Consider the following 14113-nt stretch of genomic DNA (forward strand, 5'->3'; position numbering starts at 1 on the left):
TTTCCGGCTGCGGGGACCGTGCGAGGGGATTTATACTACTATCTATACTTACTGGTGGCACAGATGCTGTTTCATCCTTTCCTACACTGAAATTACCCTTGCCTAACGATTGCGTCTGATGCTGGGCTTGCAGCACAGCTATCCTCGCAGTAAGGCGATCGTTCTCCTGTATATTATGAGTACAGCGACTACAATTAGAAGGCATCATGTTAATGTTACTACTTAGCTTTGGCTGTTGGAGGTCCTGACGAACCATGTCCAGATAAAGCGTCTGGAGTGAAAAAGTTGAGGGAAAAAAACAAAAATATAAACGGTAATTAAAAAGTAAAAACCATAAAGTTGTCAGGTAGCAAAAACGCACAGCAACACGTAAACAAGTCTGCAAGTTGTGACCGGAAATGGCGTACCAGTCCTGGTCCCTTTGCAGAAAAACAGCCATAATTTGCAAATAAATTCATAAAAATCCTACAATGTGATTTTCTGGATTTTTTTCCCTCATTTTGTCTGTCATAGTTGAAGTGTACCTATGATGAAAATTACAGGCCTCTCTCATCTTTTTAAGTGGGAGAACTTGCACAATTGGTGGCTGACTAAATACTTTTTTGCCCCACTGTATGTGTGTGTGTGTATGTACTATATATATATATATATATATATATATATATATATATATATAGTTGAAGTCAGAAGTTATCATACACCTTAGCAGAATAGATTTAAACTCAGTTTTTCACAATTCCTGACATTTAATCCTAGTAAAAATTCCTGTTTTAGGTCCGTTAGGATCACCTCTTTATTTTAAGAATGTGAAATGTCAGAATAATAGTAGAGACAATGATTTATTTCAGCTTTTATTTCTTTCATCACATTCCCAGTGGGTCAGAAATTTACATACACTCAATTAGTATTTGGTAGCATTGCCTTTAAATTGTTTAACATGGGTCAAACGTTTCGGGTAGCCTTCCACAAGCTTCCCACAATAAGTTGAGTGAATTTTGGCCCATTCCTCCTGACAGAGCTGGTGTAACTGAGTTAGATTTGTAGGGCTCCTGTGGTATGACTGCTGCGTGGTCCAATGGTGTTTATACTTGCGTACTATTGTTTGTACAGATGAACGTGGTACCTTCAGGCGTTTGGAAATTAGAAATGAACCAGACTTGTGGAGGTCTACCATTTTTTTCTGAGGTCTTGGCTGTTTTCTTTTGATTTTCCCATGATGTCAAGCACAGAGGCACTGAGTTTGAAGGTAGGCCTTGAAGTACATCCACAGGTACACCTCCAATTGACTCAAATTATGTCAATTAGCCTATCAGAAGCTTCTAAAGCCATGACATCATTTTCTAGAATTTTCCAAGATGTTTAAAGGCACAGTCAACTTAGTGCATGTTAACTTCTGACCCACTGGAATTGTGATACAGTGAATTATACGTCAAATTATCTGTCTGTAAACAATTGTTGGAAAAATTACTTGTGTCATGCACTTTCAACTTCAACTATATATACACACACACACACACACACACACTGAAGACAACCAACATTCTTTAAATAGAATAATTTCAGGGGCTAGGCTGTACTTTTTTCTCTCACACAATGGACGCCATCTTTAATTTCAGAGAGCTCTGCTTAATTTTTCTTCTTGGCTGTGTAATTTAGGGTACTGGGCTCTTAAAGTGGCTGCCGATCGAGATGATGATTGAGAAGTGGTTCGTTGCAGGACGGCGTTCAGGTACCGAATCCCCCAGACTATAGATAAATCACCTCCCCATCGTCCTCTCTCTCCTCGCGTTGGTGTCCCTGGAAGCTATTTTGGCCCAGCAATGGAACTTATCCTTGATTTGAGCCCTTATCCACCTGGCTAAGGAACTTGTCCCTCAATTTCTCCTTGACTCAGTCCCAGACAGACTCACAGAGTAGTATGACTTAGAATCTGTTCCAAATAGTCCTTCTTGCCAGAGTTTTTTTTTTCTTGATGACTGTCGATTACCTGCACAATGCGTCTCAAAAGTGCAGGCCTTTGGTTTAGCTGTGAAGCGTAGCATTGTGGACTTGAATTATAGCTGTATTTTGAAGCTCTTCAGTTCAGTACCATCTAGCTCTATTAATAGGGTTCTGTGGTGTAGTACCACAATCGTTGCTCCACCAGTTCTCGTGTCCTGCCTCTTTTCTAGGGAACTCCATCCAGCCCAGAGATAGTGTTCCTTCTGTCTGAGCATCGAACAATCCCTTTTGTTTTTTCAATCTCACAGCCAACCAGGTCCAGCACTCTCCAGCCGCATGACAATTAGATGTGTCTGTGTGCATCTGTGTGAGAGGGTTTGGCGTGAATGTGTGTGTGTCTACATGTACAGTGCATTCAAAGTATTCAGACCTCTTTTACCACATTTTGTTACGTTACAGCCTTATTCTAAAAATGGATTCCTCATCAATCTACACACAATACCCCATAATGATAAAGCGATTGAATTTACATAAGTATTCAGAGCCTTTGCTATGAGACTCGAAATTTATCTCAGGTGCATCCTGTTTCCATTGATCATCCTTGAGATGTTTCTACGACTTGAATGGAGTCCGCCTGTGGTAAATTCAATTGATTGGTCAGGATTAGGAAAGGCACACACCTGTCTATATAAGGTCCCACAGTTGACAGTGCATGTCAGAGCTAAAACCAAGCCATGAAGTCAAAGGAATGGTTGTAGAGCTCCGAGACAGGATTGTGTCTCAGCACAGATCAGGGGAATGGTACCAAAACATTTCTGTAGCATTGAAGGTCCCCAAGAACACAGTGGCTTCCATTATTCTTAAATAGAAAAAGTTAGGAACCACCAAGACATTTACTAGAGCTGGCCGCCTAGCCAAACTGAGCAATCAGGGGAGAAGGGCCTTAGTCAGGAAGGTGACCAAGAACCCGATGTTCACTCTGACACAGCTCCAGAGTTCCTCTGTGGAGATGGGAGAACCTTGCAGAAGGACAACCATCTCTGCAGCACTCCACCAATCAGGACTTTATGGTACAGTGGCCAGACGGAAGCCACTCCTCAGTAAAAGGCACATGATAGCTTGCTTGGAGTTTGCCAAAAGACGTCTAAAAGACTCTGACCAGATGAAACCGAGATTGAAGTCTTTGGCCTGAATGCCAGGTATTACGTCTGGAAGAAACCGTGCACCATCCCTACGGCGAAGCATGGTGGTGGCAGCATTATGCTGTGGGGATGTTTTTCAGTGGCAGGGTCTGAGAGACTAATCAGGATCGAGGGAAAGATGAACGGAGCAAAGTACAGAGACGACGCAGAAGTGGCTTCGGGACAAGTCTCTGAATATCCTTGAGTGGCCCAGCCAGAGCTCGGACTTGAACACGATCGAACATCTCGAGAGACCTGGAAATAGCTGTTCAGCGACGCTCCCCATCCAACCTGACAGATCTTGAGAGGATCTGCAGAGAAGAATGGGAGAAACTTCCCAAGCTTGTAGCTTCATACCCAAGAAGATTTGCGGTTGTAATCGCTGCCAAAGGTGCTTCAACAAAGTACTGAGTAAAGGGTCTGAATACTTATGTAAATGTGATATTTATTTTTTTAAGGGGGGGGGGGGGACATTTTTGGGGGATTTGTCACAATGGGGTATTGTGTGTAGAATGGTGAGGAGAAACAACTATTTAATACATTTTAGAGTAAGGCTTTAACGTAACAAAATGTGGAAATAGTCGGTCTGAATGCTTTCCGAATGTACTGTATCTGCACTTGAGTGTGTGAATATGCCTTAAAGTATTTCTGTGAACACACACACAGCTGCCTGCACGCCTCAACCAAACACCTCCACAAAACAGTCTCTCTTCACACCTTTGTTCTTCCTTCCCTTTGCCAAAGAGAATGTATAGAGGTCATCAAACTGGCTGGAGCTGCATGGCAATATGGAGGACAGGAAGTTCAGCACTGACACACAGCCTTTTGTTTCATCACAACTCACAGGACTTCTCTGCTGTTTGCACGTCCCATACTGGTGGTGTGAAATGTCCGACTACCAGACGTGCCATTAGGCATGGGTCCTTAATGGACTAGATACAGTTTAACACTGCCTTCCTGTCAATACTGTCTTTCCCCTTATTTTTTCCCTCTCTCTCTCATTTCCTAAAATTAGTCGTTCCCCCTTCGTTATCAGTTTTTTTGATCCGCTCTCTTTTTAACTGGACTGTAAGATCAGATTTTCTCTCTCCTGTGTCTTTCTTCCTCTCTGTGTTATCTCACGCCTCCATATCTCAGAGGCCCAGCAGAGTTTGAGAGAAACGGGAGGTTGGAGGGTTCAAGGTGAGACGGAATACTTCAAATCATCAGTGTTTTCTTCCACCTCCATCTCTTATCCCCTCCAACCCAATGTACAGTCAACCCAGCCATCTGCTCTGCCATCCTGGGTCTCCACTCCAGGCGTGCCTGGGGTTTTGGGTTCTCTCTTGAGTAGGACCCTATTAAATCTGCATTGTGGAAAACGTAGACGTAATCATGGAATCTAGACATTAAAATGGAATTGAACAATATTCAAAAATGTATTGAACTTAGTAGGACATAAAGTAAATGTGTATTGAAAATGAATTTGTCAAGTTAATCATAAGACATGAATAAATCGAATAAGTGATTCACAGTTTTTTGGGGTAAACAGCACAGGAATGCCCATCTGTGTGTGTGGTGCGTGTGTATGTCTAGTCTACAGTCTTGGCCAAAAGTTTTGAGAATGACACAAATATAATTTTCACAAAGTCTGCTGCTTCAGTGTCTTTAGATATTTTTGTCAGATGTTACTATGGAATAGTGAAGTGTAATGACAAGCATTTCATAAGTGTCAAAAGCTTTTATTGACAATTACATGAAGTTGATGCTCCATCATGCTGGAAAAGGCATTGTTCGTCACCAAACTGTTCCTGGTGGTTGGGAGAAGTTGCTCTCGGAGGATGTGTTGGTACCATTCTTTATTCATGGCTGTGTTCTTAGGCAAAATTGTGAGTGAGCCCATTCCCCTGGCTGAGAAGCAACCCCACACATGAATGGTCTCAGGATGCTTTACTGTTGGCATGACACAGGACTGATGGTAGCGCTTATCTTGTCTTCTCCGGACAAGCTTTTTTCCGGATGAACCAAACAAAGGGGATTCATCAGAGAAAATGACTTCACCCCAGTCCTCAGCAGTCCAATCCCTGTACCTTTTGCAGAATATCAGTCTGTCCCTGATGTTTTTCCTGGAGAGAAGTGGATCTTTGCTGCCCTTCTTGACACCAGGCCATCCTCCAAAGGTCTTCGCCTCACTGTGCGTGCAGATGCACTCACATCTGCCTGCTGCCATTCCTGAGCAAGCTCTGTACTGGTGGTGCCCCGATCCCGCAGCTGAATCAACTTTAGGAGATGGTCCTGGCTTTTGCTGGACTTTCTTGGGTGCCCTGAAGCCTTCTTCACAACAATTGAACCACCCGAAGTTCTTGATGATCTGATAAATGGTTGATTTAGGTGCAATATCCTTGCCTCTGAAGCCCTTTTTGTGCAAACCATGGTTGACAGAGGAAGAACAATGATTCCAAGCCCCACCCTCCTTTTGAAGCTTCCAGTCTGTTATTCTAACTCAATCAGCATGACAGAGTGATCTCCAGCCTTGTCCTCGTCAACACTCACACCTGTGTTAATGAGATAACCACTGACATGATGTCAGCTGGTCCTTTTGTGGCAGGGCTGAAATGCAGTGGAAATGTTTTTGTGGGATTCAGATCATTTGCATGGCAAAGAGGGACTTTGCATTAATTGCAATTCATTTGATCACTCTGGAGTATATGCAAATTGCCATCATACAAACTGAGGCAGCAGACTTTGTGAAAATGTATATTTGTGTCATTCTCAACATTTTTGGCCACGACTGTATGCTATGTAGCGGTTAGTGACAAACGGAAACCTCGAAAAACAAAACAGAGAAAACAGAATTTGGGAAAACAATGGAATCAGGCAAAAAAAAAAGTATTTTATAGGGCCCTACTGGACCTAGTTCACGCTGATCTATTTTGCACAGTGCTGAACATGTACACTGGTTCTCTGTATGGAAGAGATACTGCTGTCTCCAATAGGACCATTATAAGCGTGGCTAGGAGTCCAACAGAGGACAGCCCTGTATGGAAGAGATACTGCTGTCTCCAATAGGACCATTATAAGAGTGGCTAGGAGTCTAACAGAGGACAGCCCTGTATGGAAGAGATACTGCTGTCTCCAATAGGACCATTATAAGAGTGGCTAGGAGTCCAACAGAGGACAGCCCTGTATGGAAGAGATACTGCTGTCTCCAATAGGACCATTATAGGAGTGGCTACGAGTCCAACAGAGGACAGCCCTGACTCTCCCTCAATTTTGATTTCCTGTTTTTTACTGACATCTAATGGTGAAACTCATTCATGCGAACTGACTTTAATTTGAGTCAATGGCATTACCTTGCCCATGTAGAACAACGGTTCTGTTTGAACATAATGCTCTGTTTCATGTGTTGGAATTATTTTGATTAGTGACAAATTATTTTCTGCTTTGCCTGCATGCAGAAGTGAGGTCTGCATTTTCTTGTGCATGTCACTAGATGTATTGTGAAATTACATTGTTGCCTTTGTGTCCCCCACTGCATGACTGCCTGTTGAAAGTACACAAGAGTGCCCCTGCATGGACGTATGGTGTAAATGCACCAATGACGTTCAAATGAATCTGTCACCAGTGTCTGCTTGTATACACTGAGTGTACAAAACATGTCAGACTGAGCAGTCGAAAGCTATGATCCCTTATTAAATCGACATTGATGAATGGGAAGAATCCTTGAGACAATTGAGACATGGATTGTGGATGTGTGCCATTGACAGTGAATGGGCAAGACAACAGATTTAAGTCCCTTTGAATGACGTATGGTACTAGGTGCCAGGCGCACCGGTCTGAAACGCTGTGTTTTTCCACACTGAATGGTCCACCACCAAAAGAACATCCAGCCAACTTGACACCTCTGTGGAAAGCATTGAAGTCAACATGGGCCAGCATCCCTGTTGAATGCTTTCGACACCTTGTAGACTCCATGCCCTGATTAATTGAGGAGGTTCTGAGGGCAAAGGGGGTAGGGTGCAACTCAATATTAGGAAGGTGTTCTTAATGTTTTGTACACTCAGTGTCAATATGGTGTTGTAGCCTGTAAGATATTCATGAGCAGGCTAAATGAAATGTGTGAACAGGTGATCCACTACACACATTTGATCATTTTGCATATTTAGACACAATGGCATTCAAAACTCACTTAGGCAGATGCATAGATTCTCACACACACACACACACCCTCCATCTCCACCCCTCTAACTAACTCCTCTCCTCCCCGGCAGTCGCAACATGTCCGGTGATCAGGAGGACCAGCAGCAGCCTCAGCCCCCCCACGGCCAACACCCCAAGGACACCAAGCCGCGCTCCCTCCGCTTCACCTGGAGCATGAAGACCACGTCGTCCATGGAACCCCACGACATGATGCGCGAGATCCGCAAGGTGCTGGACGCCAACAACTGCGACTACGAGCAGCGCGAGCGCTTCCTGCTGCTGTGCGTGCACGGTGACGGCCACGCCGAGAGCCTGGTTCAGTGGGAGATGGAAGTGTGCAAGCTGCCGCGACTCTCACTCAACGGTGTGCGCTTCAAGCGGATCTCGGGCACATCCATCGCCTTTAAGAACATTGCGTCCAAAATTGCCAACGAGCTCAAGTTGTAGGGCCTCCTAAAGATATGAGGGTGGGGGAGTGTTGAGCGAGCAGGTAAAATATTGCGCTTTGAAGTAGACTAAAGCAGGGATATTCAACTCTGACCCTGTGAGGTCCGGAGCCTGCTGGTTTTCTGTTCTACCTGATGATAAATAATTCCACCCACCTGGTGTCCCAGGTCTAAATCAGTCCCTGATTAGAGGGGAACAATGAAAACATTGGGTGGGACTGGCTTTGAGGTCCAGAGTTGTATTTGATGGGACCAAAGTAGGTTGCGTAACGTGGGGAAAGAAAGAGCTTCAAAATGGACTCTGAACGAGCTGTACAGCCGTTATAAAAAACTGAAGTAGCAAATTCACAACGGCTTTCCTCCAAGACAAAGTAGGTATTGAAAACTGCTTTTGGCAATAATTTCCTGCGTCTTTGGAGCATTATTATCGTTGATGATGTGAAAGGTGGTCCTGAGCTGTCGGGGACGTTGGTCTGACCTTGACATTTGGTTGTCTTGTTTTTTTGCTGAATGCATTATTGCCATTGTGGCTCTGGAACAGGGCTCTCCAACCCTGCTCCCGGAGAGCTTATCACTTATCACTGTAGGTTTTTGCTACAACCCTAATAATTGGCTGGGTGATAAGCTACATCAGGTTAGTTACAACTGTGGTTGGATTGAAAACCTACTGGAAGGTAGCTCTCCAGGAACAGGGTTGGAGAGCACATGTCTGGAAGATGCCTCCCCATTAGGAGTTTAAACTCCCATACAAGGGATGGAGTGGAGGAAGAACATTAAAAATGGACCCCTTCCCCCTCTTATAGAGTACCCAGAATTCCTCTTGCCAAGAGAATATGGCTGCCAGATATGAGTGGTTGGATAGCCTAGCTAATTGCACAAGTAGTTATCGTATTACTGTCAAATACTGTTGATTTTGGCAGTCGTTTGCACCCTCTACCCTTACTTAGCCAGCTTCTACACACTTGCACACTTTCATTCTATGATTTGAACCGGTTGTTCATTAGTGTTTATCCATGTGATAACAGCATAAATGCAATGTATGGACCCAGCTAAGCCTCTGCTGTACGGGGTCACCCACCCCAGAAACGGGGCCTGGAGGATGAACCACTTCGGCTGACCCACGCTTTAAAATGGGGGATTGTTGCAAAGTATCATGGGACTGGGTTACTCGCTACAAAAAAAAGAGACTTCAGGGAAGATTTTCCTTCCTGGCATATCTGAATTATATATTTTTTTCCTTTGTTAACATAATTGTTTCATCGGTTCTCTTCTCAGATATTACTGAAATGCCCCCTTCTATCTGGTCCTACCCACCTGGGCCAGTTCAGATGCGGTCGGCCATTCCTGGAACAGATCGAAGATCAACTATGGCCATATTCAGGCCTTCAGTATTCACTTCCACCCTCCTAAAAATGCTGGCACTGTTTTTTTTTTTTTTGGGGGGGGGGGGGGGGAGAATGTAAATAATATACCTTAGTTTTGCAACAGCTGCATGTTGATATACTTCCTTGTTTTTTTATTGAGCCTGGAGCTGTGGAATTAGTGTTAACTCATTCATCACCGAGTAAGTTTAACACGTGTCTCTATTAAAATACCTTCAGTGACTAGCCTCTGTGTCTGACTGAATCCATGGCAACTTCAAGGGTTGTGGGTTCGATTCCCGCATGGGACACTTAACGAATGTGTTGACTTCAGAAGTCGCTTTAGAAATAAAGCGACCATATTCTCTATTGCAAAAGTTATTTTGTCAATGAAACAAACCTGTATCAATAAAGGTTTAGATGAAAATGCAATATTAAGTGACTATAGTTTTGAAAAAAGGATGCGGGTAATGTGAGATCTTTTATTTTTCCATGTTATCTATTGCAGTAATGAAGGAAGTGCCTTCATTGTTACATTACTCAACCATCAATGACACTGAAAAGGCATTAAAGGGGCCATCTGCGTTTTAATCAATAACAAAGCAGAAACCCTGCCACTGTTTTAGTAAAAAACTAAGGGATGGAGCTGGAGACCAACTCAAATTCATAGATCAAGACAATGGATGCAAGGACTGATCAGGGTGCAAATTACAGGGGAGCCAGGGGGGTTCAGCTTCCATGAATAAGATATTACCTCCCCTAAATGTGGCCAGAAGTAGACCATTTATTTAACTTTATTTTCTATCAATATTTGTTTTCTTTCCTGGACCAGCTGATGATGGTCACCAATATCACTAGACAACTAGCCTACAGCTAGACACCAATATCGCTAGACACCAATATCACTAGACAACTAGCCTACAGCTAGACACCAATATCACTAGACAACTAGCCTACAGCTAGACACCAATATCACTAGACAACTAGCCTACAGCTAGACACCAATATCACTAGACAACTAGCCTACAGCTAGACACCAATATCACTAGACAACTAGCCTACGGCTAGACACCAATATCACTAGACAACTAGCCTACGGCTAGACACCAATATCACTAGACAACTAGCCTACGGCTAGACACCAATATCACTAGACAACTAGCCTACGGCTAGACACCAATATCACTAGACAACTAGCCTACGGCTAGACACCAATATCACTAGACAACTAGCCTACGGCTAGACACCAATATCACTAGACAATTAGCCTACAGCTAGACACCAATATCACTAGACAACTAGTCTACAGCTAGACACCAATATCACTAGACAACTAGCCTACAGCTAGACACCAATATCACTAGACAACTAGCCTACAGCTAGACACCAATAGCACTAGACAACTAGCCTACAGCTAGACACCAATATCACTAGACAACTAGTCTACAGCTAGACACCAATATCACTAGACAACTAGCCTACAGCTAGACACCAATATCACTAGACAACTAGCCTACAGCTAGACACCAATATCACTAGACAACTAGTCTACAGCTAGACACCAATATCACTAGACAACTAGCCTACGGCTAGACACCAATATCACTAGACAACTAGTCTACGGCTAGACACCAATATCACTAGACAACTAGCCTACAGCTAGATACCAATATCACTAGACAACTAGCCTACAGCTAGACACCAATATCACTAGACAACTAGCCTACGGTTAGACACCAATATCACTAGACAACTAGCCTACAGCTAGACACCAATATCACTAGACAACTAGCCTACAGCTAGACACCAATATCACTAGACAACTAGCCTACGGCTAGACACCAATGCGCACCCAAAACATCCCAACATTAATGATAGTTGACTCTTTCAGTTAGAAGCATTAGATTTAGCAATGGCGTAGGCCTACATTATTTTGGATTTGGGTGCCCGTGAGAACTGTTTTCACAGAGAAACATAATGAAATGTTACATCGGCATAGTTCCAATGCGTTTTCCGACATCGCCACGATCCAGGAATCGTACAGGGTTCTAATTAAATTGTTAAATGCTTAATAATGACATAAGACTGTCTTAAATGTCATTAATATAAGGAAAGAAAGGGAGTCTTTTATGTCACACAATCTGTGAAGACTCCAGGCATTAACTCATGAATTAGGGTGTAAACACATTTGAATTCAACTTGTGTATTATATTAATGTAGGCTACCTGTTCTGTGTGTAAAACTGCCTCGGCTTAGAGGGTAACACAACTAAACGCAGTTGACCCTCCCTTTTCAGAAAAATGCATTGAAAGTATATGGAGCGGAGCGTAAGTTCACGCCACCTGCAATCAGAGTTTATCCACCTATTTTTTACCACTACATCACTAGCTACCGGTAGGCCTATTACACATTGTAGCCTAGTCACGATAATTGACCATGTGTGAGGGTGACCATCCCGGGACAGTTTCAGGCTACAAAAAAAAAGGTAAAATTTGTCAGCAAGAATGTCACTGGTCACACTTTGTGTTTGGAAATAGACATGTTTCGAATTCTTTAAATGGCACGAGTGTACATGCTTTGCACTGTTTGGATTATTTTGGAGTGGACGAACATGCACAGATAGCCTACTTGAAGTGTTTTGCTTGACAATCAGTTGAAACTATCATGACTGGTTGTGTTCACGCCACATTGATTCATTTGTACCATTTAAATGACGCAAGCGGGGACTGACCAGCCATGCTTTGAGGCTATGCATTGTGTTTACAAACAGAAAACAGGCATATTTTGGGTTCTGATGGAGCACGACAGTTGAACTAAGCTCGTGAGGAATTTAAGTTATATTCTTCAAGAATCAATGGGTATGTATCATGCATTTTAAAGTCCAAAAATGGATGCAGTGCCGCAGATTGGGAATTGAAATATAATGCCTATTGCTCTGCTTTCAATGACCTGATATCTGGATAAGAATGTGTTGATCTTCAGATGTACTGTAGATCTATGTCACTGTATTCAAGAACAGCTCCATAACTCTGGATTATAGCTTTCTGGCCCCATCAGTTGTCGGTCTTTTAGCAGGGCTGTAGTGAGTCCTAAACGGCACCCTATCCCCTTTGTAGTGCATTTTCTTTTGAACAGGGCCCATTTGGAATAAGAAATTGAGTGAACTGTGCTCACAGCTTCACGCCTATCTGTTATGTTACTGAGCTGGTTTGTGTTTAACAGATGTCTTAATGCTTTGGCTACAGTGGGTGTTACCATGGGTTCTGTTGAATTTAATGACTTCCCCCACCGGTAGGCTCCCCTAAATGGGACCACTGGGTATCACTGTATGACAGGGGTCTCCAGCTGGTCCTGAAGAGCTAGAGTACACAGCAGTATCACACATGCTAACGATAATCATCGTGGTCCTGAAGGCAGTTAGTTATGTTAAACAGTTTGGGCTATAAATATGAATAAGTTCTCAGATCATAAGGTTCACTGGATACCAAAATGCTGTAGCTAGATATGTCTTAATCGTATCGAAACAATTAGTCAAAGATGAACATTCAGCTGTTAACAAATTCATAACAAGGCTTATGAGAACTAATCCTATAAAATTATTCAAACTAAATTGTACTCTACTGCATCAGCCTATTTTTTTATTTTGTTTAACCAGTTAGGCCAGTCGAGAACACGTTCTCATTTACAACTGTGACATGGCCAAGAATGCAAAGCAGTGCGACACAAACAAGTTACACATGGGACAATCAATAACACAATAGAAAATCTGTATACAGTGTGTGCAAATGAAGGAGGTAAGGCAATAAATAGGCCATGGTGGGGAAGTAATTACAATTTAGCAATTAACACTGGAGTGATAGATGTGCAGATGGTGTGCAAAAGAGCAACAAAAAAAACAAATATGGGGATGAGGTAGATAGTTGGACGGGCTATTTACAGCTGCAGCGATCGGTAAGCTGCTCTGACAGCCGATGCTTGAAGTTAGTGAGGGAGATATGTCTCCAACTTCAGTGATTTTTGCAATTCGTTCCAGTCATTGGCAGCAGAGAACTGGAAGGAAAGGCGGCCAAAGGAGGTGTTGGCTTTGGGGATGACTAGTGAAATATACCTGCTGGAGCGCGTGCTACGGGTGGGTGTTGCTATGGTGACCAGTGAGCTAAGGCAGAGCTTTACCTAGCTAAGACTTATAGATGACCTGGAGCCAGTGGGTTTGGCGACAAATATGTAGCGAGGACCAGCCAACGCGAGCATACAGGTCGCAATGGTGGGTTGTATAAGGGGTGTTGGTGACGAAACGGATGGCACTGTGATAGACTGCATCCAATTTCTGAGTAGAGTGTTGGAGGCTATTTTGTAACTGACATCGTCGAAGTCAAGGATCGGTAGGATAGTCAGTTTTACGAGGGTCTGTTTGGCAGCATGAGTGAAAGAGGCTTTGTTGCGAAATAGAAAGCTGATTCTAGATTTAACTTTGGATTGGAGATGCTTAATGTGAGTCTGGGAGAATTTCAAGTCTAACCAGACACCTAGGTATTTATAGTTGTCCACATATAAGTCAGAACCGTCCAGAGTAGTGATGCTACTCTGACTCAAGACCTGACCTGGGATCAAATACTTTGAGTGGTTGCTCTAGCCTGCGCGTAGTGGCAAATGGGCAGGATTTACTGTGAAGTCTAAATTGGGCCCCAATAGAATAGTCATAAGGCGTACATTTCAGTAGTTAGTATTCCAACTTAACTTCTGCAGTTGTGTAACAGGCATGATTCTTACATGCGCTGAAGACAATTAAATCGCTTAAAACCCCACTTTCTGGCCTACAGGTTTTCACTAAGTATCTAAAGCCATCACTGTATATTTTGTGTACTTTGTAATTCTAATTTATGGAGAACAGTTTAAAATAAAGACAATGTAAACTGTCTTCACCAATTGGTAGATTAAAAATACCGATCGTGTATATTATTTAGGGTTTGATTCATCCTGGAAGTTGACATTCAATTGTTCAAGC

General features: G+C 43.0%; 1 protein-coding gene across 3 annotated transcripts in view; it reads left to right on the forward strand.

Moving 5' to 3' along the window:
- The window catches only part of LOC110521032 (MAP/microtubule affinity-regulating kinase 3), a 135472-nt gene extending 126118 nt beyond the window's left edge, over positions 1-9354 (forward strand). Inside the window, exons 16-17 of one of the 3 annotated variants that reach the window (XM_036975517.1) lie at positions 4260-4304; positions 7373-9354. In XM_036975517.1, the coding sequence (XP_036831412.1) occupies positions 4260-4304; positions 7373-7748 (421 nt within the window). In that variant the 3' untranslated portion in view covers positions 7749-9354. The remainder of the gene's footprint in view (positions 1-4259; positions 4305-7372) is intronic. The other 2 variants (XM_036975518.1, XM_036975519.1) reach the window with 2 other exon arrangements.
- Positions 9355-14113: the final 4759 nt, after the last annotated feature.

Source organism: Oncorhynchus mykiss, chromosome 4, assembly GCF_013265735.2.
Source record: "Oncorhynchus mykiss isolate Arlee chromosome 4, USDA_OmykA_1.1, whole genome shotgun sequence".
Taxonomy (NCBI): domain Eukaryota; kingdom Metazoa; phylum Chordata; class Actinopteri; order Salmoniformes; family Salmonidae; genus Oncorhynchus; species Oncorhynchus mykiss.